Here is a 25380-nt window from a genome sequence, read left to right on the forward strand (position 1 = left end):
GTTGGGCATCAAAGTTTGTCTAATTGTGACCTCTTATTTGCTGTCAGTGATGACAATCTGTCAGTAGCATCTCAACAGAAGATACAGTTTTGATACTCCAAACGCTTCTTACTGATAAGGTGGAAATTATAAACTCCTTCAAGCTGTCAGGAAGACTTCCACTGGAAAACCGAAACACATTTCCTAGTGTTGTATTGAAGGCAATGGCTTGTAGGAATCCCTTCCCAATAATTCTTTTCTGTAGTGATTTTTCACAATTTAGAGGTAGTCATTCAGTCATGATGAAATGGGCTTTTTCTAACCTACTGACTCTTGCAAACATGTTGTGGCACAAGTAGAGCTGTTGGAGATAGCCTAATAAATTCAGGCCGCAATTTTCCTAAGATTTGAGTTCTCATTCCATGTTAACGTGTTCCTGGGTTGTCATGCATACAAGTAGAGGCATTTTAGAGAACTGTCTCAGAACAATCATAAGAACACAGTACTGATGTACGTGACAACTGATAAAACCTCTTGGAGCCTAAGAATAGGAGCAAATTGAATAGTTCTGTTTGAAGAAGATTCTGGTGGTCTTTACACCTGTAATTCTCTTGCTTTCTGTGTGAATTGCATTTCCTCTCTTCCCTTCTTTCAACACCTACTTAATCTGAGAAGTATTATTTTCTTTTCCTGCTAATCACTGGTCCCATTAGAACAAGTGAACATAGTAAAGCAGTGCTAACAGAACTATGGAATCTGTAAGTGAGCTAAGGGTGACTGATGAGGTGTGATGTCAAGGATGATCATAAAGTGAAGCCTGTGAGGTTAGAAAGATACATATATAAATATATATATACACATACAGTGAAACTCATTGGAAGCCTGGACATCTCCAATGAAATGAAATAAAATTTACATTGCAACTATTGGCAGTGCTTCTCTAGTAACAATTCTCATTCCTCTTGTTCTGTATATCAGTTTAATCTATCTATTTGCAAAGTCCTTTTTCTTTTCTGCTTGCTTAGCAGGTCTATGGCTAATGTTTTTAGGGTGATGGTGGTGAGGTTGTCACACTTTAAGACCAAATGACACTGTGGAGGCTAAATTAAGTTGGATACTAAAACACTTTAATCTCACAATACATGCTGCAGCTTCCCTGTTTGGTGGGAGATGTGATGTGCTTCAGAATAAAACTGGTGAGAGCTAGTACTCTCTGCTGCATGTAATCGTGGTGCAGATTGTGGGGTCCCCTGGGTTCTTTCCCCCTCTTATTCTGGGTGTTGTCAGTTACAGGACTGGGTAGTAGAGAATACTTGATTCTCATTTTGTCTGTTCAGGTTTACTCATGGCCAAATGGCTGTTTACATCAGTGGTGCACATGGTCTGCTTGTCTCAAAGGTTCTTGAAGTACATGTTTCGTAGCGTTTCCATAAATAAACTAGAAAAATGTGATCTCTAAATCTGGAAGAGAAAGGTAATTTCCTTTGTTCTGAATAGAATGTAATGCTTTATTCCTGTGCCTGCTGGCAGGGGGTGGGTGGGTGGGAGCCGGGAAGCATCAAAGCTTAAATAGTAGAAACTGGAGAAGAAGAATTGGAATAATACAGGGAGAATTATCCTTCAGTTGTATGCTGTAGGTTATGTTTGGCCTTTCTGAATCTGCTGAAGTTGTTTGGGTGAATTTATTATTCTTTGCTCCTTGTTCCTGTGCTTATATGCTTTCCTACCCTTTGCTTTCGCTGCTGTCCAAGGCTGCAACGAAGGCTAGATTGAGAGAGAACTGCTGATGCTTTTTTCTGGCTGAGAAAGTTACATGGTGACTGGTTAATCCAGGGTGGGAGTTTAGCCTGTATTTATTTTATACGGAGATTTACTGGGAACAGCTAAATGGGAGTAAAATATTTACCTGAGTGTCAAGTGGGTTTTGTCCTCATTATTTGTCTGGTCATGTAACACCTGCCTCAAAGTTGGTAAACCCCCTGTAAGAGGAAGAGACCATTTCAGGTATTAGGCAGGTGGTGACAGAATTTTTTTCTGTTATGTCTGTTAGCCAGGCAAGTATATCATGTGAGTCCAAATTATGTTTGATTGGTATTTTTAAGATAATTCCAATTTACAGGTAAAAATGTATACTGTAAAATGCCATACCTAGTCTCTTGGTAGATATTATTATTATCTTATTATTATTAGAATGGGACTTTCTACATTTGGTTGCTCGGAGAGATTTTAACTTTTCCTTTTGTGTGGGTTTACTTCAGTGGAAAGGAGGTATTTATCAGGAAAAATTTGCTGAAAAATGTACCAAATCTCTCTATCCTTCCCCCGAAGGTGCATTAGTTTTCTGTAACGCTGCTTCTTCTTCCAGTTGAGGCATTTTGCACCATTTCCAGCCACATTAGGCTTGAATTCTGTTTCAATTCCAACATTAATCTGTGGTTCTCCTTTTTTACTGCCCTTGGCTTATTTCATCATGAAACATTCTAAACTGGGATTGTATCAAGTTTAATTACTTCAGTTAGAGAATGTGAACTATAACAATTGAGAAGCCATAGGAGAGGCGTTACAGTACTGAATGAACGTCTGAAGTCAAATATAGAAAAGTAGTTTTACTGTGATTATTCAGAACGGTGTTCAGTGGTTTCAAATGCTTAAGCACAAAATGAATGATACAAATACTTAACCTGAGGAAGTGGCTCTTTGGTAATATATTGTTGTTCCCTTATTTTGGTTTATCATGCTTAGTAAATCACTAAAGTTTGAATGTGTTACAATTTGTTAAGAGACTGTTGTATAATCTGTTGAATTTTTTTCTATTGAGAAACTATTTTGATCTTAATACATCTGAAAACATTTAAATTATATGTCAAGTTTTGATTTCATTTAAATCTCTGTCAGGTTTTGTTTATATCTAGAGTGTGACAGATTGAGTGAATGAAGTTGATTGTTGGAATCTTTTTTTTTTTTAGACATTATTTGATAATCAGATCAATGCTTCAAAAAAGGAAGACTCAGAAAGCATTAATAAAAATGACACTTCAAAGAAGATGTCTGTTGAGAGAGTTTATCAGAAAAAGACTCAGCTTGAGCACATCCTGCTCCGTCCAGATACCTACATTGGGTCAGTTGAACCGTTGACTCAGGTATGTGTCACTAAATTTACAGTTTTAACAGTGTTTTAAAGAGGAAATTACTGTTCTGGTTAATAAATAGGTATGTCTCTACTTTTCTGAATGTTCTGAATCATCATGCTAAAAACTGTGATCGTGTTTATGTATGCATGTGTAGGAAGGGGTCAAGAGAAGACTTTAAAGCAGTGCTTGATTCACTGGAAAGAAAACACACAGAAAATGTTGAATTTCAGTCAAAATATAAACACACACTTATATGTGTAAACAGAGGTATGTGTGTTTGCAAACATGCCTATGTGCATGCAAATATATATACATATTTGTAAGTAGCATTTGCTCTAGGTCCAAAAATGCTTTGGTCTGTTTGTTTAGGTAGAGAACAGAGAATTTAAGCCACATGCTGGCACTTTTTTCAGCCGTTTTTGTGAAGTTGCAAATTGCTTCCAACTTTGCTGTCTATACTGTTGAAGTTCTCCACCAAGCAGAAAATAGTGGATTTTCATTATGGAAGTCTTTGTGGGTACAGTTGTAATTTTTGCCAAACTTCTGCTTCTACTTTTGTCTCATATAACAGCAACAATCAGATTGGAAAAGTAAAGTTCCTGAAATAAATAGATATTAGAGAATCATAGACTGGTTTACCAAGACAGTAAATTTTATAATTGTTTTTTTTTTACATGTAGTTAATGTGGGTTTATGATGAAGATGTAGGAATGAATTGCAGAGAAGTTACCTTTGTTCCAGGCTTGTACAAGATCTTTGATGAAATCCTTGGTAAGTATTTTTAATGATAACATTGCTTTAGCATTATGGAGTACACTTTTCTGAGTGCTCTCAAAGCACATTAATTAGTATCCAAGTTTAGCATTATGGAGAACGCTTTTCTGAGTGCTCTCAAAGCACATTAATTAGTATCCAAGTTTAAATCACAGACTTAGAGTCCCATTGAACTGCACTGCATTTTAGTGCATCCCAGCATTATAGAACAGTTTAAAGAGGGAAGAGTTTTCAGTTGAGCTTTTAAGAAAGTGTAAATATTTGTTACTGAATGTCCAAACTAGATCATTCTTCGTGATCAATATTGTTACAAGACTTTTAATCTGCAAAGTTGGTAAGCACCACAGTTTCAAGTAACATTTGAAGGAAGATATTCTTTTGAAAGAAGACAACTGGAAGTTGTCCAAGTGTTAATTTAGATCATCATTTTGTGAATCATTAAAACTACCTCCTTCTGTACAGAATGATAGTGGTGGTGATGGTGTTTCTTATATGGATCATTTCTAGACTTCAGACAATCTGAAAATGAATAAGTATCATACTTCCATTTAAAAAACATGGTGACTGAGGCACAAACAAATGAATTCTAGAAAATTCTAAAGTGCCTGAGTCACTGTGACTTACTAGTTTATGATACTTTCTTGCTGACAGGCCCACACTGAAGGCTCACCAGCAGCAGAGATGTTCAGCATCTGAATAGTGTGCTGTCTGCTGAACTGATATTTTGGGTTAATTGGCATGTAATCTTGGGCTAATCATGTCTTATGAAGTTATGTCGTAAAGATTGTTTGGGTTTACATCATAAATTAATTTATGGTCTGCTGAGGTCAATGGAAATCTTGTCATGACTTTCACTGAGTTCAGAACTTCTCCACACCTCTAAATCTGTGCTTTACAGCATTGCTGTTTTAGAGGCAATGAAGACTGTATCTTTGTCAGGTGGAAGGGAACAATTTTTTTTATTTTTATTTTTTACTCGTTCAATTTTAGTAATACGGGAATGAAAATCTTTCATCACTTCTTTTTTGAGTGCTGCCTCAGAGATGAAATTTACAGCCTTTTCACAGGAGGGAGTCCACTTCCATCTTGTCCCATTCAAAAGGGAGATCATTATTATATTGTTCCCCTAGTATTGTGTGGCCTGTTGCTTCTTTATGTAGCACTAGTAAGTTCTCCACAGACTGTGGTTTGAGATCTAGGGGTCAGCGTAACAACACTACCAAAACAGGACATTGTAGCTGTGCATGCTTTTGAATGAAACTGCACTTAATGATTTTAGCAAAAGCACCTTGAAATGTTTTATCTTACATTGAGATCCTTATAATCTATTAAGATACTGTCCCTTGGTGTTTTGGGGTTTTAGTTTGATCTATCTTATAGGTGATAAGACAGATGCTGAAAATGATTGTAATGTGTTTTCATGGTTAGGTGGCTAATAGTGACATTTCTGATTTCTGTTGTTTGTAGTTAATATACATTGGAGTGCAGTTTAATTAAATTCTGATCAAATGCTAATTTCCTGTTATCATTCTTCTGATCCTAAACTGTGTAAACTGTTTACGAACTAACTTAGAACTGTAATAAGTCTCACAGGCTCTTTAGAGATAACTTCTCCTGCAGTCAAAACACCCTTAATGGATGTGACTTTTTCAAGATTAGTTTTCAGTGGCAAAAGGATGTGTAAGATGATCTGATACATACAGTTTTCTAGAGTTTTTAACATAAGTACAGCAAGGGAAGAATAAAATGCTCAGTATGTTAAGGATAGTTATGAGAACAGGCTCACAAAATACACTTCTGTATTTATTTCTAAGATAGTCTAACTGCTAGAAATAGTAGTTGTAGGAAGGTTGAAAAATACATTTTTGCAGATACTTGGTCATATTTATAGACTTCAGTAATATGATAAAGAATATACACAGAGATGCCAGATTAAGAAATACCTGACCATTGTATCTTGTGGTGGAATATGTATACAATCAGTTTTACCAATCAAGTAATTAATTATTGCTCCTAAAAAGTGTTAATTTGTGCTGCTTTGTTTCATAGTAAATGCTGCTGACAATAAGCAGAGGGACAAGAATATGACTTGTATTAAAATATCCATTGATCCGTAAGTAGAAGCATGTTTTCATTTATTTTCCCTACCAGTGCTATTGTAGTTCACATTTGTACAAATGATTTTACTAAATGAAATTGGATTTTTTAAAAACAAAATAGTATTTTTTGAATTACTTCCATTAATCTAAAAATATTTCATATTTTAAGATGAAAAGGTGAATTAAAAGTGGTTATTAGTAAGTACCATCAGTCTAAATTTATAATAATTTGCTCTCCCAAACCACTCACTAATGTTTGATTGAATGAAACTTAAGACAGAAGGTTATAACATTCATGATTAGATGAAAGCTTGGCAGTACATAACTATAACCAGCCAGGTTACTCATAAATACCGACCTTGAGGTTTAGTAACATGATTCTGCATCTCTTGAACTTCTATGTTAACTCCTGTAGCATTAGGATAAGATTACGTTTGGATTAGCTGTATCACATTGAAACTGCAGATTGTAAATATGTCGTTACCACTGTTTTTCAAAATTGAATACGAGAAGATGTTTCCTAATAAGTACCACCATAGTTAAATAGATGTTGATTGGGTTCCTTTAGCATTACTGTTTCAGTGGCATTTAACTGAATACTGACTGTTTTAGACACCTAATTTTCACACCTAATCTTTAGGATAAACATGCTGAGAAGTAATTTTTCTGCAAGTTTCCAGTGCGTTATCAGTTTCTGTAGAGAAAATTGCTTTTATCATGGAGTGAGAGGGGAATGTAGTGTAAATCTGCCTGACCTGTCATGGTTTTGAACTCTCTAAAACTCCAAAATGAAAATTCTGTGTGAGAGCTACAAGTATTAATGATGCCAGATGTTGATGGATATTGGCATTGATGCATAAAATAAGTTACTGTTCATCGTAACTGGAAAGTAACAGTTTTAAACAGATGATAACTTGGCTGTGTCTGGGTGGACTTCAGTGAAACTTAACAAGCTACATCTCTGACTCAAGCATAATTCTGTCAGTAAACTTCAGGATGCTGTTGCAGATCATGCTGATAGTGAAAGCTCTTTGAACAGATTTTTGGGGGTTATTTTTATGATATGAAATACTGTCATATCGACAATTATACTCCTTCTAGGACATCTAATAAGCACAGTGAAGTGTTTTTTTGTAATAGAAATTGATAGTTGTGAATAAACGTAGTAGGAATATGGTCTTTTATTGTATTTTATGTAGTTATTTAAACAGTAAAATGTATGCAGGAGTCTGTTTTCAAGATTACTTTCATTGGCTTAATGTCTTCACTATTTTATAGGGAATCAAACATTATCAGCATATGGAATAATGGAAAGGGTATACCAGTTGTGGAACACAAAGTAGAAAAAGTATATGTACCTGCTTTAATCTTTGGCCAGCTACTAACATCCAGCAACTATGATGATGATGAGAAAAAAGTTACAGGCAAGACTATTTAACATACTTGGTTTTGTTTGATTAAGCCATTGTTTGCCTTTCAGTATGCTTTCTCTTCTTTTTCTCTTTCTGTTCTGTTTCATATCAGATGATTAATTAGTCACCATTGCTATAGCTCTTTGTTAGAGTAAAATTACTGAAAGAAAAAAATCTTACTCCTTTTTTAACACCAGTGTTTATAGAGAACTTTACCTTTACATCTTTAATGTCAATACTCATTATTCAGTAACAAACAACATGTTTTCATATATTAATTATAACATATGTAAGCATTTAAACATTTGTGCCCTTGAAATGAAGGGAAAAATAAATCTAATAAATTATGGTATAATTCATTATTCTAAATGTGAAGTAACCCTAATGTAAATCACGAATGAAAGCTAGTTTTGTTCTGTCCTACCTTGTATATTTTGCCCATATTATGATGTGTGGTTGCGGTTATGTGGATCCGATCGTGACATAGTTTTCAGTTGGATCAGGGTTTTTAAGTCACTCGCTTTTCAGCAAGCAACTGATATATCAACATATGGGAAGCAATGGGAGCATTCTTGCATTGCGGGGAGGAGCAAACTGCTCATTTTGAGGCAGAAGCAGTTGCACCAGATTGGAGGTAGTGTGAAACTCCATCTGCGGCATCCTTTGACAGCCGTTGACATGTGGCCCAACTTTTGTCTTACATAGGAACATTTTGCTTTATTGGCATACTCTCTGTATACCATAAATATGGTTCTGCTGTAATAACTTACTATATGTTGTTTTTTCAGGTGGGCGCAATGGCTATGGTGCAAAACTTTGTAACATATTTAGTACAAAGTTTACAGTTGAAACTGCTTGCAAGGAATACAAACACAGCTTTAAACAGGTATAGAAATGATCTCAAATTTTTCTTTTCTTTGCTGTAATTATAAATTAAAATATAACATGATTTCTATATTTAATGAATATTTAATGAAATGAATCATTTAAAATTCAAACAGGTGTGTAAAGTTTACAGGTTGGATTAGTTCCGTCAGTAAAATTGGTGCTTCTATGTATTAGAATTTGTCTGGGATTTTTTTATTAAGTAATAACTTTTCTTGGGAGTGTTAGGTAACTAAAAATGAAAAAAAATCTTCTGTTAAAACTAAGTATATTCATGTGCCTGTGAAAAGGAATATATTTAATTGAAACATTTTGTAGTTGCTGTTACATAATTTGTCAAAAAATCTTTCTACTTAGCTGTGCAAACAATTCTCTAGATAATTTTCTGTAGTGTTAAGAGAAAGATTTTTCAGTGTTTATGTCATGAATTTTAGTATTCAGTCATGAATTTCATTAGCTGGACTTCAGTGCAGGGCCCCCCCCCCCCATTTGAACCCATTGCTCATTGTTATTATTGACGCAGTTCAAGGATTGAATGTAATGTAATCTACTACATAAAGCTTTGAGATGGCCACCTTGCTAAAAGAATTTTACTAAGCTCTTCTTCTAAGAGTGTTAGATTCCTTGGCTTTGGAATCTTTTCCAGTTGGTGGCTTCTTTGTCTTCTTTTTTTGGACAAATAATTAATTTCTGGTTATGCTGCTATGTCATTACATAAACAATACATTTCGATGGTTTTACCTGACTTTTTAAAAACTTAGTATTTTCTGCTGATTGCCAAAAAGAAAATTAATATAGCTTTGAGTGTACTTCTTGAAAATGACATGCTTTACAATTTAGATGTAAGCGCTACGTTTTCCTATATTTTCAAAAATTGTGAAAATATAGTATAACAACTTTGATATATGCTGTGAGTAGGCATTCTGGTTGGTCTTATAAATGTGCTCATGTTCTTAAAGAGGGAACAATACCAAAGCTCCTGAGTCAAGTCTGTACAAGTTGGTTTGTCAAGAAGCATGCTCTGCTACACTGTACAGCCACAAAGATGCTATCTCAGAGACTACAGAATCTCTGCACAGGGGCTAATAAACCTCTCTATAGAAGTGTTACAGACTGAAAGCATTAAACTGGTGGGCAATAAGGACTGTTTAGCCAGCTCACTTGTATCTAATTTAGTCAGTTCTGTGGTGGGCTCTATTTGCATTTGTGTCCATCAATGTGATAACTGCGTATTTACAGAAACCACAAATCTACTGTCCCAGATACTTGTGCAAATCTTGATAAAGCAATTCATTTTATGCATAGTGTTTTACAAGATGAAACTTCTAAAAGAAGTCTATGAGTTTATGTTGTGTAACTCTTGCAATCCTAGCACAGATGAAAAATGGAACAGAGAATATCATTGTAATTGTAATATTGTAAACTAACATTAAAATGTTTTGTTTCCAAAGACTTGGATGAACAATATGATGAAGACCTCTGAACCCAAGATTAAGCATTTCGATGGTGATGACTACACATGCATTACCTTCCAGCCAGATCTATCTAAATTTAAAATGGAAAAACTTGATAAGGATATTGTAGCCCTCATGACAAGAAGAGCATATGATTTGGCTGGGTCATGCAAAGGCGTCAAAGTCATGTTGAATGGGAAGAAATTACCTGTAAGAGCCTCATTTGAAATATCTTAAGCGTACTGAAAATTTGATGTGAAGAATAGTAATTGTTACCTGTATTACTCATAGGTAAATGGATTTCGCAGTTATGTAGACCTTTACGTAAAAGACAAGCTGGATGAAACTGGAGTTGCCCTCAAAGTTATTCACGAAGTTGTGAATGAACGATGGGATGTGTGCCTCACTTTAAGTGAAAAAGGGTTTCAGCAAATCAGCTTTGTAAATAGTATAGCTACCACAAAGGTGAGTAGTTACATTAAATGATAAAAAAATGTCAATGATAAAAATGTATGCTAAGGTTATGCCCAGTCAGATAGTTCATTAAAAAAAAATAATAATCTCAGTTACTAAACATAAATAGGTGAGAGAATCCTTTGCATGAGAGGAACTGGTAGAGCAATTGGATGTAGTCAAAATACATTCATAGCAGTATTTCTGAATATGCACTAGTTTTTAAAACACTAGTAATCATTATTAGCGATACCAATGTCTTATGTGAGCATAATACCTGGTATTAATTAAATATAAAATGAATGGATCTATTTTATTCTTCCTTTTTAAAATATTGTAATAAAATAATTCTGAAATTAAGGTAAAAAAATGTGCAAATCCTTTAAAAAGTAGTTGCAGCAAGTTTTGGAGGGCAAAAAATGGCTTTTGGTGTTCTTGAAAAATGGCTTTCCGTTTATTGCTTTATGATGTATAAAACTGGCCTGAACTATGGAAATTAATTTTTTTATTTGTGTTATTTTTATTTGTATTATATAAGAGGATCTAGGTGTTCTCTGTACTTACTAGCAACTATAGTAGTAGTGAAATGATACTGTAGCAAGTCTTCAGTTATGATAAAGCAGCAATATGCTCAGCATATAAAGTACAGTCTTCGTGCTTCTCAAATTGCTGGCGTGTTCAGGCACCGAGGCAATTAACTGAAATCAACCAGTGCAACTCTCATTTATGCCTGTTTGGTGTACCCCAGGTTTAGGGATCTGGGATCCACCATGGTGAAAGAAAGTCTTTGTCGTTTCTGCTATTCACAAATTGCATCAGATGAGTGATCTAACAGTCAAGCAATTCTAGTCATTGACGAGGCAGTTTTTAGGGAATCTTAACCAGGAGCTTCCCAAAGATGAGAAAGATAAGAATTTGTAATCAGACACTTAAACCTTCCTTGCTCACAGGAGTCAAACAAGAAAATCCTAATGGTAACACAAGTGGATGATGGGCACCCATGGTTACACTAAGTGGAGTCCCAAGTCTAGGCAAGTGCCCAGGACTATCAGTGTTAATCTTGGTGATAGACGATGTGTAACCAGTGTTCTGGTGTTATATAATTTTTACTGCGTAACTTCTTCCAGTGTGATTTTCAGTGTAGCTGAACCAGCATTCAGTGGTAAGGGGGGGTAGTTAATTTCATTGCAGAATGTTTAATTTCTAAGTGTGCATTTTAATTAAATGCTTATCTGCTACTTGTCAAAACCAGGGATAACAAATGTATCTGGTAGTTTAAAGGTTAAAACTTAGTTTTAATTCGGGCCTCTTTATGCAACATAAAGAAGAAAAATAGCATGACCTTAAAGATGATACCTTTATGAAAAATAAAAAACTCCACACCTTTATGAAGAAGCTGGCAATGTAGAAAAACGTAATACTGATTGATACCAGGTTAAGAAAATGTATTTGAAAAAAATGAATACTTATTGACTCCTAAGTTAATATATTGCATACACTTACTCAAAAGATTTTGAATTTGACTCTTTTGGATCAATTTTCACCCATCGTGCAGTTACACATACATTGTTATCATATATTCTTTAAGAAAATTCATAGAAAAAGTACTGTGTATTCTTCAAAGGTAAGTGTTGTAATTTCTAGTTTTTCCCACTCTCCCGATCCATGCCTTATGTGTGTGACTGGATGTGGAATGTTCGGGGCGGTGAACCACCTCACCAGCAATTGATGTGCAACTACCCACTGATGAGACATAATGGCTAGTAACTAACTGCGTCAACTGCCTGTTCCCTTATCTGCTAACAGGTGAGGAGCTCATTTCAGCTGTTTTTTGGTTATTTATCGCTGTTTGCTGAAAGCTTTTCATTTCTGTTTCTGGATAAATTTCACCCAGTCGTAACTTCCCTTCCACCTTTTTCAAACTTGCCTTAAATTCCAAACAAGTTTTTTTTAGGTTGATGGGTTGTGGGTTTTTTTGAGGGGTGTGTAGAAGGTCAGGCAGTATGTTGAGGCACAACTCCCTTGTTTTGTTCTTGTAAATTTGTTACCTTGTCCAGGTCCCTATTTATTCACAATTTAGCTGCAGTAAACCACTACAGAATTTGACTTCGGGTTCTGAGGCAGCATTTGAAAGAATGTTTGTAGCTATTATGGTTGTGCAGATAACCTTTACTGAGACTTGTATGTAACTGAGTAAATATGGTCTTCTCAAGTTCTGAATTTTAATAGTAGTTGTAGTAGAAACTTCAGTTATTATTGTAGCAATCTAATGGTATTTTTAATATGGTGGCACTGCTAACTCTTAATACTACTAATCATTTCAGCAGAAATGCTCAGCTAATGCAGATGCAGTGTCAGATAGCAGACTTGGGTGGAGGGAGCATCCCAACCTCTTAAAATTTGCTGGAGTTCAGCAAGAAATTCTGGACAATTCCAGAGCTTGACATTTTGAGATTTATTCTAATAAAATAAATAGAAAACAAATGCAAAAGAAAATAAGATTTTGTCTAGCTAATTAATTGAAAACTTAATTTTATAATTAGCTTCTGAATTTGTTTACCATATCAACCATTTGTCTGTCCATAGAATTTAAATATGACTTACCTCAGAATTAATTGAGGCTGTTCGTTATAGCTGACAATATCAATAGCATATGTATAGGAGCCAATCTAAGTTTCATTTTTAAGATCCCAGTTGTTAGCATTTCATCGAATATCCTTGCATCTTGAAGTCTGCAAGACTGGGATTCAACCGTAATGGTTACCTTCTGGGAAAAGAAGGTTATGCAGTTTTGGTACTCTTTCTCAGAATACAGTAGTCATAATAATCATTGACAGCCCTCTAGATTTAGAGGGTATTTTTCAGTCTTGTATTAAAATGTGTTGACAGTTGGGGCAGTTATAGGCTGTTATGCTTCGATAGTGGGTAAATGTGCCACCTACTGGTGAGATGGTTGAAAGGTTCCCGACTTTGAGCTCTGAACATCCCTCACTCATTGCTACACACTAAGAATGGACACAGGAATGGGGAACTCTTAGAGTAACTAATATCTTCTAAGAACAAGGATGCCTGGTAAGTAGCTATTTTTTGATATGCCAGATGCTAGTTTTAGAAAAATATTTGGAGCGCTAAAATTGTAAATAAATAAGTAAATAAATTGCTAAAGTTGTAGATACAAAAATATGCTGAGATATTCCTGTAAGCATAAGTTTTCAGTAATGTGGTGAGTCAAAGTAACGCATTTTAAAATTGCCATTCAAATGTGGAGTTTTTGGAACATGGCATTTGATATCTTCCTGTAGTAGCTTTTCTTTACAGTTTGAAAATGGATTTATTTGTCTCTGAAGTGGCAGGATGTTGATGTATCAACTCTCACTTTAATTCTCCCTGTGTTGAAACTCTTGTCATTCATATGTGAATAAAACCTGTTGTGTTTTAATTTTGCTGTATTTGGAGGTTTGGGTAGGGAGGTTTTTTGTTTGTTTGTTTGTTTTTTAAGAAGAAATGCCATGAAAAATACTTATATGTATAGTGCTTCTAAAACACACTAGTGGTTTTTTGCTGTTTAGTAGGTGATTCTAGAGACTGACAGAAATCATAGATGGTTTCTTTGAAGTGCAAGTACTGGTTTGTTGATGACTAATGATATTAACCATCTTAAGTAATTTCTTTACCTCCACTCTTTTTTTTTTAAAAAAATATCTACTTTCTACATGAAGTTCATTACACAGCTGCTATCTATCTCCCATCAATTCAACCACTTTAGATCTTCACTCTTTTCAGACTCATAGTCTGCCATAATTTTTGGGTTTTGCTTGGTAGTTGTTTGTTCTTTCTTTTCCTCTGTCTTTTTGGCTACTGTTTTTTCTTAGTTTTATTGTTTTCCATTTCTTATCTATTCTATACTTCCTCATAGCCATCAAAAGCTTTTTTTTTTCTTCTCCTCAGTTCTCTTTTTAAAACAGCTTTAAAGCAGGAGGGTTTTTTTTGTTTGTTACCTAATGGTGAATGTCTCCATAGACATGTTTTCTTTATTTCATCCATCCTAATGCAGATTGGTCTGAACAGGAACCATTATTTAGTCTGTATTTTTATGAGGCATTCATTGATACTAAGCAAAGGTGATCTGTGTAAAATACTGAGCACTGACCTAGGTATGTTTTAATTGTATAGCATATGCCTACATCACTCTATTCTTTGTTACAAGGTAATAGATACTAGTGAAAGCATTGTGAACTTTCTGTAACAGCCAGTAGAATTTAACATTTTATTATTTGTACCTTTTTGTCTATAAATTTAAAGGAAGGCATTTGAATAATCAAAAATGTAAACAGCTTTCAGATATCCAGGGTTTTAAGACCGTTCACAATTTTGACATCTTTCCAAAGAAAGCCTGCCTCTTTACTTGTAAGGGAAGTTGTGTCACCTTGGACTTCTACATATTTAAGCATACTTATCACCGTTAGTTTAGACTACAGTTGTTCGGTAGAGTTAAAGACTAGAGGATACATAATTTCAAATACTAGTTGTTCCTAATCTGTTTTATCTGTGATGTAAGTTTGTGCTGGTTTAGGTTTTACTGGTGGTTCTGGTTCAGATTACTTCTGCATTGTGGAATATACTCCCTAATTGTTAGGTTCCTTTTACACATGTAAATCAGTAGTCATTGTTAGTATGTAATAGATCTATAATAGACCTCTTTTTTCAAGAACACTTATGTGAAATGGTTTTATTTTCCAAGCAATTTAATCTCAAAATTACTTGTCTTCTAGCAGTATGTTTGGGGTTTGTTGGGTTTTTTTTTTTGCTTGTTCATTTTTTTGGTGTTTGGTGGTGGGTTTTTTTTGTAGCTAGTTTAAAGTTTTAAGTCCAAAGAGAACTGTAGCTAGAGAAGGTGATAGAAGCTTTGGGGCACCTTTTGAAGATGTTCAAATGCTTAGTGCTTCCCTATTGAGACTGAATTTCATCAATAGTAAAACCACTATTTAAACATTTAAAATAGTATTTTCATCACCGTGCTGTATTGCAAAGCATGAGTTATATATGGCTTCAAAAAGGGAACTTTTCAGGGTCTGTTATAGTTGGAAGCTGAATACGTTGCCTCCACTAAAAGTTTTCTTGCAGTAATGGCTTCACTTGAAATACTGAGTTCGAAAGACCTTAAGCAAGTATAACCAGTACCCGGTCCCCCTTTTTTCTAGGGTAAAAGGAAGAATTGTGACAGTCACTGTGAATGATTCACTTTCAGCTGTTACAGTGCAACAGAGGAAGCAAATCCTATATATTCTTTTTTTTTTTTTTGCACTGTAATGATACAAGAAATTGCTTATAAGCCTTTTTTTTTCTTCTGCATTTGAACAGCAATTGTAAGGGAGTCCAGCTGACTGCTTGTTTGCTACAAAACAGGTGGCATCATGATTGTGTAGTTACAAGTCATTGCCCTGTGATCTCCTAAGGGGTTGGTTTGCCAGCTTATGGTTAGCTGCGTGCTCTGTGTGTATCTCTTGTTGTTCCATCAGGTATGAATTTGGGGCAGGTTTAGCCTCTGGTGAGTCTTAAGGAGAACTACTCGTCTCCTTAAGGTTATCTTACTGTGTTCTTTTAGAGTTTCCTGAATCTCGTGGTTGGCTATTTGTAGTTTGCTCTCCATTTTCCCTTGCATAAGCCCCAGGCTAGCAAAGAATGCTAACAGTGTTTATTCAAACAGTTCTGTAAATACAGCTAAGAAAAGGTGAGATGACCTTTGGGAGGGAATAGGCACGGATGCTGTGTATATGAGGGTGCACTCTTGAACCTTTTTTTTATGAACTAAATGGGAAAGTTTTAATTTGATGAATGAATGTGTGGTGGTTTTAGTTCAAGGTTATTTGTGTGCCTGTTAAAAAGATACCTTTTGACAGCCATGTGGTGTTTCAGGTACCATCCCAGTGCTATAGAGTAATTTTCAGATCTGCCCTACTCTTTAAGTTTTTTGTATCCTGTTACAAGCTGTTAGCAGCTACATTTCTAGTCTGCCACTGTACAGTAAATGAAAGGTCTCCTGCTTCTGTTCCGTGTAACATCTGTCATCCTCACTTGTATGAAGACTGAATAACATGAAAGAGAAACTTTAAAACAAATTTTCCTTTGTTATGCTGCAACTTAAATTAGGAAATTCATGCACATGAAGTATGATGACAGGAACTTTGTTAATATGGCTAAAATCTATTAGGAAATTCAATGGTTTTGTTGTTTGTTTTTTTTTTTTTGTCTCTTCCCTCATTAAGGGTGGTAGGCACGTTGATTATGTGGTGGATCAGGTTGTGGGCAAACTGATAGAAGTGGTGAAAAAGAAGAATAAAGCTGGAGTTTCAGTGAAACCATTTCAGGCAAGTAACTTTTGTACAAAAATATTGAAAAAGATGAATGTGGTAATTTTGTTGAGTAAATTGGTTTCTATGTTTTCAACAGGTGAAGAATCATATTTGGGTTTTTGTTAATTGCTTGATTGAAAACCCATCATTTGATTCCCAAACAAAGGAAAACATGACGTTGCAGCCTAAAAGTTTTGGGTCAAAGTGCCAACTATCTGAGAAATTTTTTAAAGCAGTAAGTAAATCATGCTCCTTTTTTTTCTGTGAAGCAGAAATTGACATACTGGTTTGAATGCATTTATGTTATGTAGCAGAAGATTAAGTAGTTCATTATGGTACCCTGGTGACATTAGTATACTATGAAAATGGGATGGAGGAACTTCTGTTCATTCTCTGGCCTTAATAATGGATGCAACAACTGTGTTTTGGCTGTTGCCCTGGATTTAAAAGCGAGCTTCACCTGATCATCTCATTTGTGGCCTAAACATAGGCCTTGGCAAGTTTTTTGTGTTGCATTTTTCTGAAGCTGAGAATGTTGTCAACCTTATTCATTGATGTCAGTCTTACTCCCTTTCACTGAAATGAAGAGAGGGAGGGAACAAGTCACATTTACTTTTCTTCCAGTAATAAAGGAAATGCAAAATTGTGGCTGTAGCATTCAAAGTGATCATTATTGTCAGGCAACAAGTTTAGAAATTTTGGCTGTAGATGGGTTAAGAATTGGTACTCTAAATGAATGTGTTAGTAGAAACACATGGCAGAGGGTTTTCCTCTACTACTATTTTATACAAGGAAGGAAAAGTAAAACGCTGTTAGTCAGAAGTCAGTACACAAAGTCCTGTTTAGTGCCAGTAACATAAAGGAAACTCCAGTACTAAGGAGAATGGTGCCACTGCTAGTACTCTTGGCGTCAAAACTCAACTTATTGTATAGTGGTTTATTTTTCTGTGTCACTGCTGACATTCTTGGAGAACTTACTGGAAGAAATAACACAACTCAATCTTGTATTCATTCTTCAGATTTCATTATATATATTGTATTTCTATCAGTAGCTTCGATTTACAGTGCTTCTAATATGCCCAGAAGTGAAAATTGATCTCCAGAGGTGTTAAATGTGCAGCAGAACCTCTAACCCATGAGTACTCTATTATGGGGGATAACAAAAAGCCAAAGCTCACAGTATTTTCCTCCATTTGTATTTTCTTTTGATGTGAAACCAAACCTAAGACAGTTTTATTTTAGAAAGTATGCTGTATTTTTGCTGCCAATGTGTTTCTTAAAAACTGAACAGTTTCTCAAGTGGTTGATATAGAGCCTTATTCTTGAATGCTTTTGATTGTCTTTCAGACACTTTCAGTCATTTCCAATAAATATCCCATAAGGTTACTTTTTGCTGTCAAAGTCAGGAAACAGGTGCTTGATACCTAAAATGTCTCAGCACATCAACCACACAACGTAAGACTCAGTCGTCTTTTCCTCCTTTCACCAATCATGCAATGGGTGGAAAAGAAGCTGTGTGAATGTTGTGTTTTGGTTTTGTGTATAAAATGCTAAACAGTAAGGTATGTGTTAATTCCTTGACCTTTTCTGTGTTGCATTTTTAAAAATCAAGAGGGCCTTGAGGACCAGTGTTAGATCAGTGACTTAAAATTGAGATATAAGAATCTGCTGTGTGAAGGTTTATTTTTCTCATCCACAATTCTGATCTGTTACTTACAGGCCTCTAACTGTGGTATCATAGAGAGTATTTTAAATTGGGTCAAATTTAAGGCACAAACTCAGCTGAACAAAAAATGTTCATCGGTGAAACACAGTAAAATCAAGGGCATTCCGAAACTGGATGATGCTAACGATGCTGGTAAGAACACTTACCTTACATAGATTATTTTTTTTTCACAGACATCATAATTTTAAACCTGACTTTATTTCTCATCCTTATGTATATCTTTTTAATAAAAAAGCCTTTCTAGTTTTCTAAATTTTCTAGAGCTGGAATTAAAGCATGATTTTGAGTTTGGTATTTGGAACAGTGTCCTCTCTAGGGTAGAGAATGAGTAACACTGGTTCAAGAGACCTTTTTCATGAGATTTTAAATGCCATTAGGTTCCTATCTGGGAGTATAGGGCAAACAGGCAACCTCTGCTGGCTTGCTTCCTAGCACAGATAGGAATCGGGATCAGATGGCGATCTTTGTGCCAGTCGCAATTGAATGGGGGCTGTCCTTGAATTATTTGAGGGGCACATATGACTAAGGAGTTTGAAATGTTGCCAGCCTGTGTTAGTTGATTTTCATACATCCTTACGTTAAGCAAAGATAGAGAAACTGCAGTGAGGTAGGTAGGTGCCTTAAGTAGGTTAAAAGCATGTAAGACTGGTAGAGAGGCTTTCTTTTTTTCCTGAGCTCCAGTGTTCAAGTCATAGATGACTTGAGATGATGAGTTCTGTTTAATTTTCTTCCCCTTCTGTTTTTTATTCCTTGGATCAGGTTATTAATTTTTTATTGAGTTTTTCCTGCAGTATTTTATTACTTTTCCAGTTATTCAGATGTCATATTTTGCCTCAGAAGTTGATAACCATATCTCCTTTATCTAGTGTTTTACTTGTTGTATCTGTATTCCTTAATCAGATGCATGTTACCAGTATTTTTCTTGTCTAGAAGACTATGTGCTTGGAGAAATGCTGTGTTTTATGGATATCAAGCCTAGCGCTCATAAATAACATTGTGAATGATTTCTGGATCCACTTTCGTCATGATTTTTTTTTTTTAGCTCTGCTTTGGAAACCAGGCTTCAAAATCAGTTTTTACTAATTTTTTTTCACTAGGGATGAGGGAAAGGAAGAACTTCTAACAGGGGAGCTAATACAATTAACCGTGAAACTTCATCAGCTAAGGAGGCATGTAGGGATTCGTTTGGGCTCAACACTGATGCTTAAAGTTTTGCATGGCTTGGATCCCTTTTATCCAGGGGTAAACTGCTACCTAGTTATTGTTACATGGGGAGCGGGAACTCTGCATCTCCCAGGGAGGCTTGCCCAGATATTGGTTTATTGAAGATGTGGAACATACTAAGTTTCTCACATTGAAGGCATTGCACATTTGGGGTGGACACACAGGAAGATAGAGGGGCATTCAGTTTCTGAATACAATGTGTGTTGTCATATTCACACTTGGCCTGACTTTCTGAAGTGTAACGTTATATATACAGGTAGAGATGTTTTAAACGGGAGGATGGTAAATAAAAAGTTCTGTAGTCATTTCTTATTAAAGACTGAAGGTAACATATCTACTTGGTCTTGGAAATCAATAGGAATGTTTTGGTCTTGTTGCACTAAGCTAATGCTGTAAAGAGGATCAGTGACCTCAATAAAAATCTGCTTTCATTGAGAAAGGGAGGGCAGAAGATGATCCAGAAGAGTAACTCCTTCAGTGTAGCTGCATGTGTGTTGGTTGCTCTGCTTTTAAGAACATGTTCCAGTGAACTTTAGTTGGTGACTGCATCTGACTAAAAGCTTGATGTTTCTTGACATCAGGGGAAAAGGAAGTCCTAGTGCCGTGGAAATTAATGAGTACACAGATAAAGACTGTAGAGCTGTCAGTCTTTATGTCTTTTGGACCTTAACAGAAAAGTTTGGGGATTCTCAGGGTCAGATGAAGTAAGCACGGTACATGCTCTTTCTGTGTGTGAGAGGTGATGATTACTGCTGCTTCTTAGTCCAAAAAATTCAACTCTGCGTATGAATGTTAGCTATGAATGTGCATGTGAGTAAGCATATGGTGGAGAGTTACACAGTTGTAAATCGTCTTTTCAAAAGAATTTCAGACTTTCCCCTAAGTTGGAGAAAACGTTTACCTAATGCATGAAGATACAGTTAAAGGGAGATTGCTTCAGGACATTCATACATGTTATCTGTAATCTGGCAGCAAAACACAGTAGTGTTATTTCATGTAGTTGTGTTTCAGGACAATTAAATATTTTTAAGGATCCCAAAATATTGCAGGATTTTTTTCTCAATCAAAATTTGATTGCAGGAATTACGCTTTCATAAGCACCACAAATCAGGTGAGGGAACAGGGTTGGTTTCTATTAACAGGTGTCAGTAGTTGGACTGAAGTAGTCCAGTGCAGGTGGGAGAGAATAGTGTCTGGCCACAGACCCTTCTGGCTTTAATTTTTCCTGTGGTTTTTAGATTTTTTTCTTCATGGGTGAATTTGTAGCTGAAGTCCAGCATCCACAGGTTCCTTGGGTGCCAAGTACCACTGAATTTTTGAATTGGTACTAATTAATACTTAGGAATAAGAGAGAGATGCACTTGTACAGCGATGTACTTGCTGCAGATTTCCTCCCCAGCTGAAAAGAGTGAGTCCTATACCTGGTCATTCTTCTTTCTTGAGATCTTGATGAGGTATGTATAGTTCTGTGGCTTGTTGGAGGAGAAGAGGTAGAAATGAAAGGAAGTATAAGGAACCAGGAATAGGAATACAGGATTGTAAGGGAGCAGCTAGATTACCAGATCTGGTGAAACATAAAATAATTCTTTGAACCTGCCAGTTCATGAGGTTTTCTCTTTGAGTTCTTTACAGCTGTGTTCAGGAAAATACCTGGCACATTACATTTCCATGAAATTAATTGCTAATGATTGCAGCTGTTCCAGAAGAAAGTGCACCTGGTTGATACTCAGATGAGTCTGCTGCAGTTCATTTAGGAAAAAAGAATCTCTCATATATTCTAAAACAGTAGGCTAGTATTTTTCTTGGTATTTTGATTCCACCTTGCTGATAGCGTGGTAGCTATTGACACTTTCTTTTTACAGTGTGAATAGCTGCCTAATTTAGATTATATTAAGCCATACATCTGATTCAGAAGACCAAAGATGTTGAATGAAAGTTCTGTGTAATAGGAAGTGTGGGGTTGTTTTATACCTACCAGCTCAAGGCAAATCAAAGCACCTATTTTAAATGCCAATATATTCAAAACTATCTTACTAACAGTAGGTAAGACTCAGCTGGCTTGGAAGCTTTTTGCGTCTTTCCTGCCATTTGGCCTTGATAAAATAGCGAAACTGCATAATGAGCATTTGCACCCTTAGAAAAGGCTGGATTCCTTTTTTGAACTTGCTTATTATTTAGAACCTCAAATCAACTATTGCACTTGCAATAAACAGAATATATACGTCATACCAGTTTTGAGCACACTGGACACAGGCACAGAAATGCAGTGTTATCTTGCAGAATCAAAATTACACTTTTAGTAAAGTTTTGTTTATTCCGCTCAATAAATATCTGAGAACGTATAAGTGCAAGTGTTCTGATCTCTTTAGCCTTTCTGTCAAGTTTTTCTTACAGTTGCCTGGCTTCAGCCAATGGACAATAAAAAACGAAACCTGCAAAAGTGTAATGTAATAAATTGCTTCTGAAAATATACTGTGAGGAAAGGGGAAATGCAGAATGGGAAATAACCCTGTGTATAACTCAGGCATGCATAATGTATGTGTGTAAGAAATCTGCAGCTAGAAAAATGAAATGGTAAAGGCACATAAACAATTTTTGTGCAGACGTGTGGGGACCATTACATAAGATGCACCGCCATTGCATCCGTTTTGTCTATTTTGCTCCTTGTCCATAGCAATCCATGGTGTATCGCTAAATGCAAGGATGCTCATTCTTGTGTAGTTTTAGTGGTATGGAGGGCCATCCCTAAAAATAGAAATTCAGCCTGTTTAAATTACCTGATGGAGACTAGAAAGAATATTCATGACTGCTGATTCAATTGCATTTCTGTTATTTGAGTTTAAAAGTTATGCTTTCTGGTTTTTTGCCTTGCATCTACTTCTTCCTGGAATGCAGGTGGCAAACATTCCTTGGACTGCACATTAATATTAACAGAAGGAGACTCTGCCAAATCTTTAGCCGTCTCTGGCTTAGGTGTTATTGGTAGAGACAGATACGGAGTATTCCCACTCAGGGGTAAAATTCTCAATGTTCGAGAAGCTTCTCACAAACAGGTAAGTAGTCTTGTCTCCTCCTTCTAGCTGACATGAATGTCTCCTGTTTATTTTTGATTTCTAGGGTTGTATCTTCATACTTCAATTTTTCTTTTTCATGAAAATTTTGTGGCTGGGATTTCATAAAGTACCAGCTACTTTAAAGCCTGGAAATATTAATTGTAGTACTGCAGATGATATATTGGGTTGATAAAGTTCATTTCTTCACAAGTGGAAGGAAATTCTGCTATGACTCGTATTAACATTTCACATGAATATTTAAAAAACTTAAAATTTTATATTCTCTCCCTTGCCGTATGATTTCATTGACTTGCAATGTGAGGCAGTAGCAGCAGCATTACCCCATTGCATTACTTCTGCTGTCCTCCATAATTTGTCTGTAAGAAGAGTTGTATGGCAGATGCCCATAGAAATAGTGGAAAGAGAAGGCAGTTTTGTGAGATGACTTTGTTACATGCACTTTTCTCCCTGCCTTCCTGACCTCAGGCTGTGGAGGAGAAAGTGTGTGGTATAGTCTTGAGAATTTGCATGTACAGAAGAAATATTTACAATTGTGAAGGCTGCAGGGGGGCTGGGGATAAAAAGATTATGAAGTTGAGGTAGGGGTGCATTGAAAAAGTAGCTATAAAGCCCATCTCAAAAAAAGTGGGATATTTCTGAATTTCTGCTTATTACACTGACCACAAAATTTTCTTTTTCTATACAGATTATGGAAAATGCAGAAATCAACAACATCATCAAAATAGTTGGACTACAATACAAGAAAAGCTATGAAGATCCAGAATCTCTGAAAAGTTTGAGATACGGAAAAATTATGATCATGACAGATCAGGTGAGTCTGAAATTCACAGGTTTTAATAGACAGAGCTTCTTAAAATGTGTTTTGCTGCAATTTGGTAGCTTACATTTTTATGATTATAACCTTTCCCTGTGTTAGGACAATATGGATATATGCAGAGAGAGCCCCTAATGTGTGAGGGTTTTTTTGTGGGAATAATTTATCTGTATGTTGTTTTGTTTGCTCCAAATCAACAACTGAACTTTGCTGCACAGTAACAGACAACCCAAAGTAATAATAAAAACATGTATAAAGAAGAATGCTTTTGATAACTCAAAAATACATTGGAAGTAAGGGCAAAAGGAACAATACATGAGGTAGTAGTACTAGAAAGTCAAGGAGAGACAAGAATGCAGGCAATTATTTTTGGGTAATCTCATTAAATGTGTATCTATTGTTCAGATTTTAGAAGGCTAGGAATCCTATGCTTTGGATATTTGTGAAACTTTTTTTTCCCCTGGGAGGTTGAACTATCAAGCATCTTAACACCAGTGAGAACTGTGGGCCAGGCTTGGCTTTCTTCCACAAAAGTTCAGTTCTGTGGTGTTTGGGAGAGCTGTCTAGCTCTCGGAGAAAACATGGCAGAGACAAAGAAACTTTTGAACAGCAACTGTACACTTGGCTTGGAAGAGCTTATTATTAGCTCAGGGATAGTGCCATTCACAGGTGGTTATTTTATACCCAGGTCCAGTCTGGAATCCAAATTAAAAGTAACTGTTCCTTTCTATGTTTTCTGTCAACAGACAATGTTTTGATGTGTGCAGGTCAGTGAGTGGGTTTTTTTGTGGTTTGGAGGGATCTGATGTTTTGTAAGATTACCTCATCTTTTCATGTTGTGATTCAGGATCAGGATGGATCTCACATAAAAGGCTTGTTGATCAATTTTATTCATCACAATTGGCCATCACTGTTGAAACATGGTTTTCTTGAGGAATTCATCACTCCTATTGTAAAGGTATGGGGTTTATTAATGAGATTTTATGTATTACTTACAGCGCAACAGAAAAGTTCATTAGGTGTTTTGTTTTTTTAAAGGCAAGCAAAAATAAGCAAGAACTTTCATTCTATAGTATTCCTGAATTTGACGAGTGGAAGAAGCATATGGAGAATCATAAAGCATGGAAGATAAAGTACTACAAAGGTTTGTTTAAAACCAAATAAGTGAACCTCATGGATTTAAACTTACGTAAAAAATGGATGCTATTAAGTTTTATTTGTAACTGTTTTCATGGTAGTATCTTCTATAATGATTTTAATAATATTTCCAGTAAAATAAAAGGGGTAAAAGATAAAACTTAAATTTTGAATATGGAGTAACTGTTCCTTTGTACTGTACAGGTTTGGGTACCAGCACTGCTAAAGAAGCAAAAGAATATTTTGCTGACATGGAAAGACATAGGATCTTATTTCGATATGCTGGTCCTGAAGATGATGCTGCCATTACACTGGTAGGAACATATAAAAGTGCTGCTAGATGATGCATTTTCGTTTCCATTGTTTGCTGAAAATATGAGTAAGTCCTAACAGGGATATTTTTTTTTCTGGAGTAATTGAAAAAAATACTTTTGGGAGAGAAAGCAGCTTTTGGAAAAGATTTTAAATTGTGGAATAAGAGCTTTTTCCACACTACAATATCAGCTCTACCTTCTGCGTAGTGGCTTTAATCAACTTTGTATGGTGTGAATATCAAGAAACATTACATTTAGAATTGCTTTTAAAGATGGAACATGCAGAAGAGTGTTCAGAGTAAGGCAATAGAGCCTAAACAAATGACGTTTCACATCTACTTAGGGATTTATGTTTTGTTTCTGAGCAAGTAAGATCAAATCAGTATTATTTATTTATTGAAGATGTATCAGTGTGGCATATGTCTATTCATACATGTATTCTACACATTTGAATTTGAAGTCTTAGATAGTTGTGTGCAGGAAAGTACTTGTGTTTCAAAGAGAGCTTGTGGCAAAGGATGGTGTGTCTCAAATGGAGCTGTTTTCTCAAG

The 25380-nt window shown here is 35.6% G+C and overlaps 1 protein-coding gene across 4 annotated transcripts in view; it reads left to right on the forward strand.

Annotated features, from left to right (window-relative positions):
* Window positions 1–25380, forward strand: part of TOP2B (DNA topoisomerase II beta) — a 65197-nt gene that overhangs the window by 14933 nt on the left and 24884 nt on the right. For all 4 annotated transcript variants that reach the window (XM_080385034.1, XM_080385036.1, XM_080385035.1 and 1 more), the window contains exons 2-16: window positions 2946–3119; window positions 3791–3881; window positions 5934–5997; window positions 7262–7407; window positions 8184–8281; window positions 9732–9944; window positions 10026–10199; window positions 16454–16555; window positions 16638–16775; window positions 18260–18398; window positions 22386–22543; window positions 23250–23375; window positions 24226–24336; window positions 24417–24522; window positions 24720–24829. In XM_080385034.1, coding sequence (XP_080241160.1) covers window positions 2946–3119; window positions 3791–3881; window positions 5934–5997; window positions 7262–7407; window positions 8184–8281; window positions 9732–9944; window positions 10026–10199; window positions 16454–16555; window positions 16638–16775; window positions 18260–18398; window positions 22386–22543; window positions 23250–23375; window positions 24226–24336; window positions 24417–24522; window positions 24720–24829 — 1950 coding nt within the window. The remainder of the gene's footprint in view (window positions 1–2945; window positions 3120–3790; window positions 3882–5933; window positions 5998–7261; window positions 7408–8183; window positions 8282–9731; window positions 9945–10025; window positions 10200–16453; window positions 16556–16637; window positions 16776–18259; window positions 18399–22385; window positions 22544–23249; window positions 23376–24225; window positions 24337–24416; window positions 24523–24719; window positions 24830–25380) is intronic.

The sequence above is a fragment of the Falco punctatus genome (genome assembly GCF_963210335.1).
Source record: "Falco punctatus genome assembly, chromosome: 4".
NCBI classification, from domain to species: domain Eukaryota; kingdom Metazoa; phylum Chordata; class Aves; order Falconiformes; family Falconidae; genus Falco; species Falco punctatus.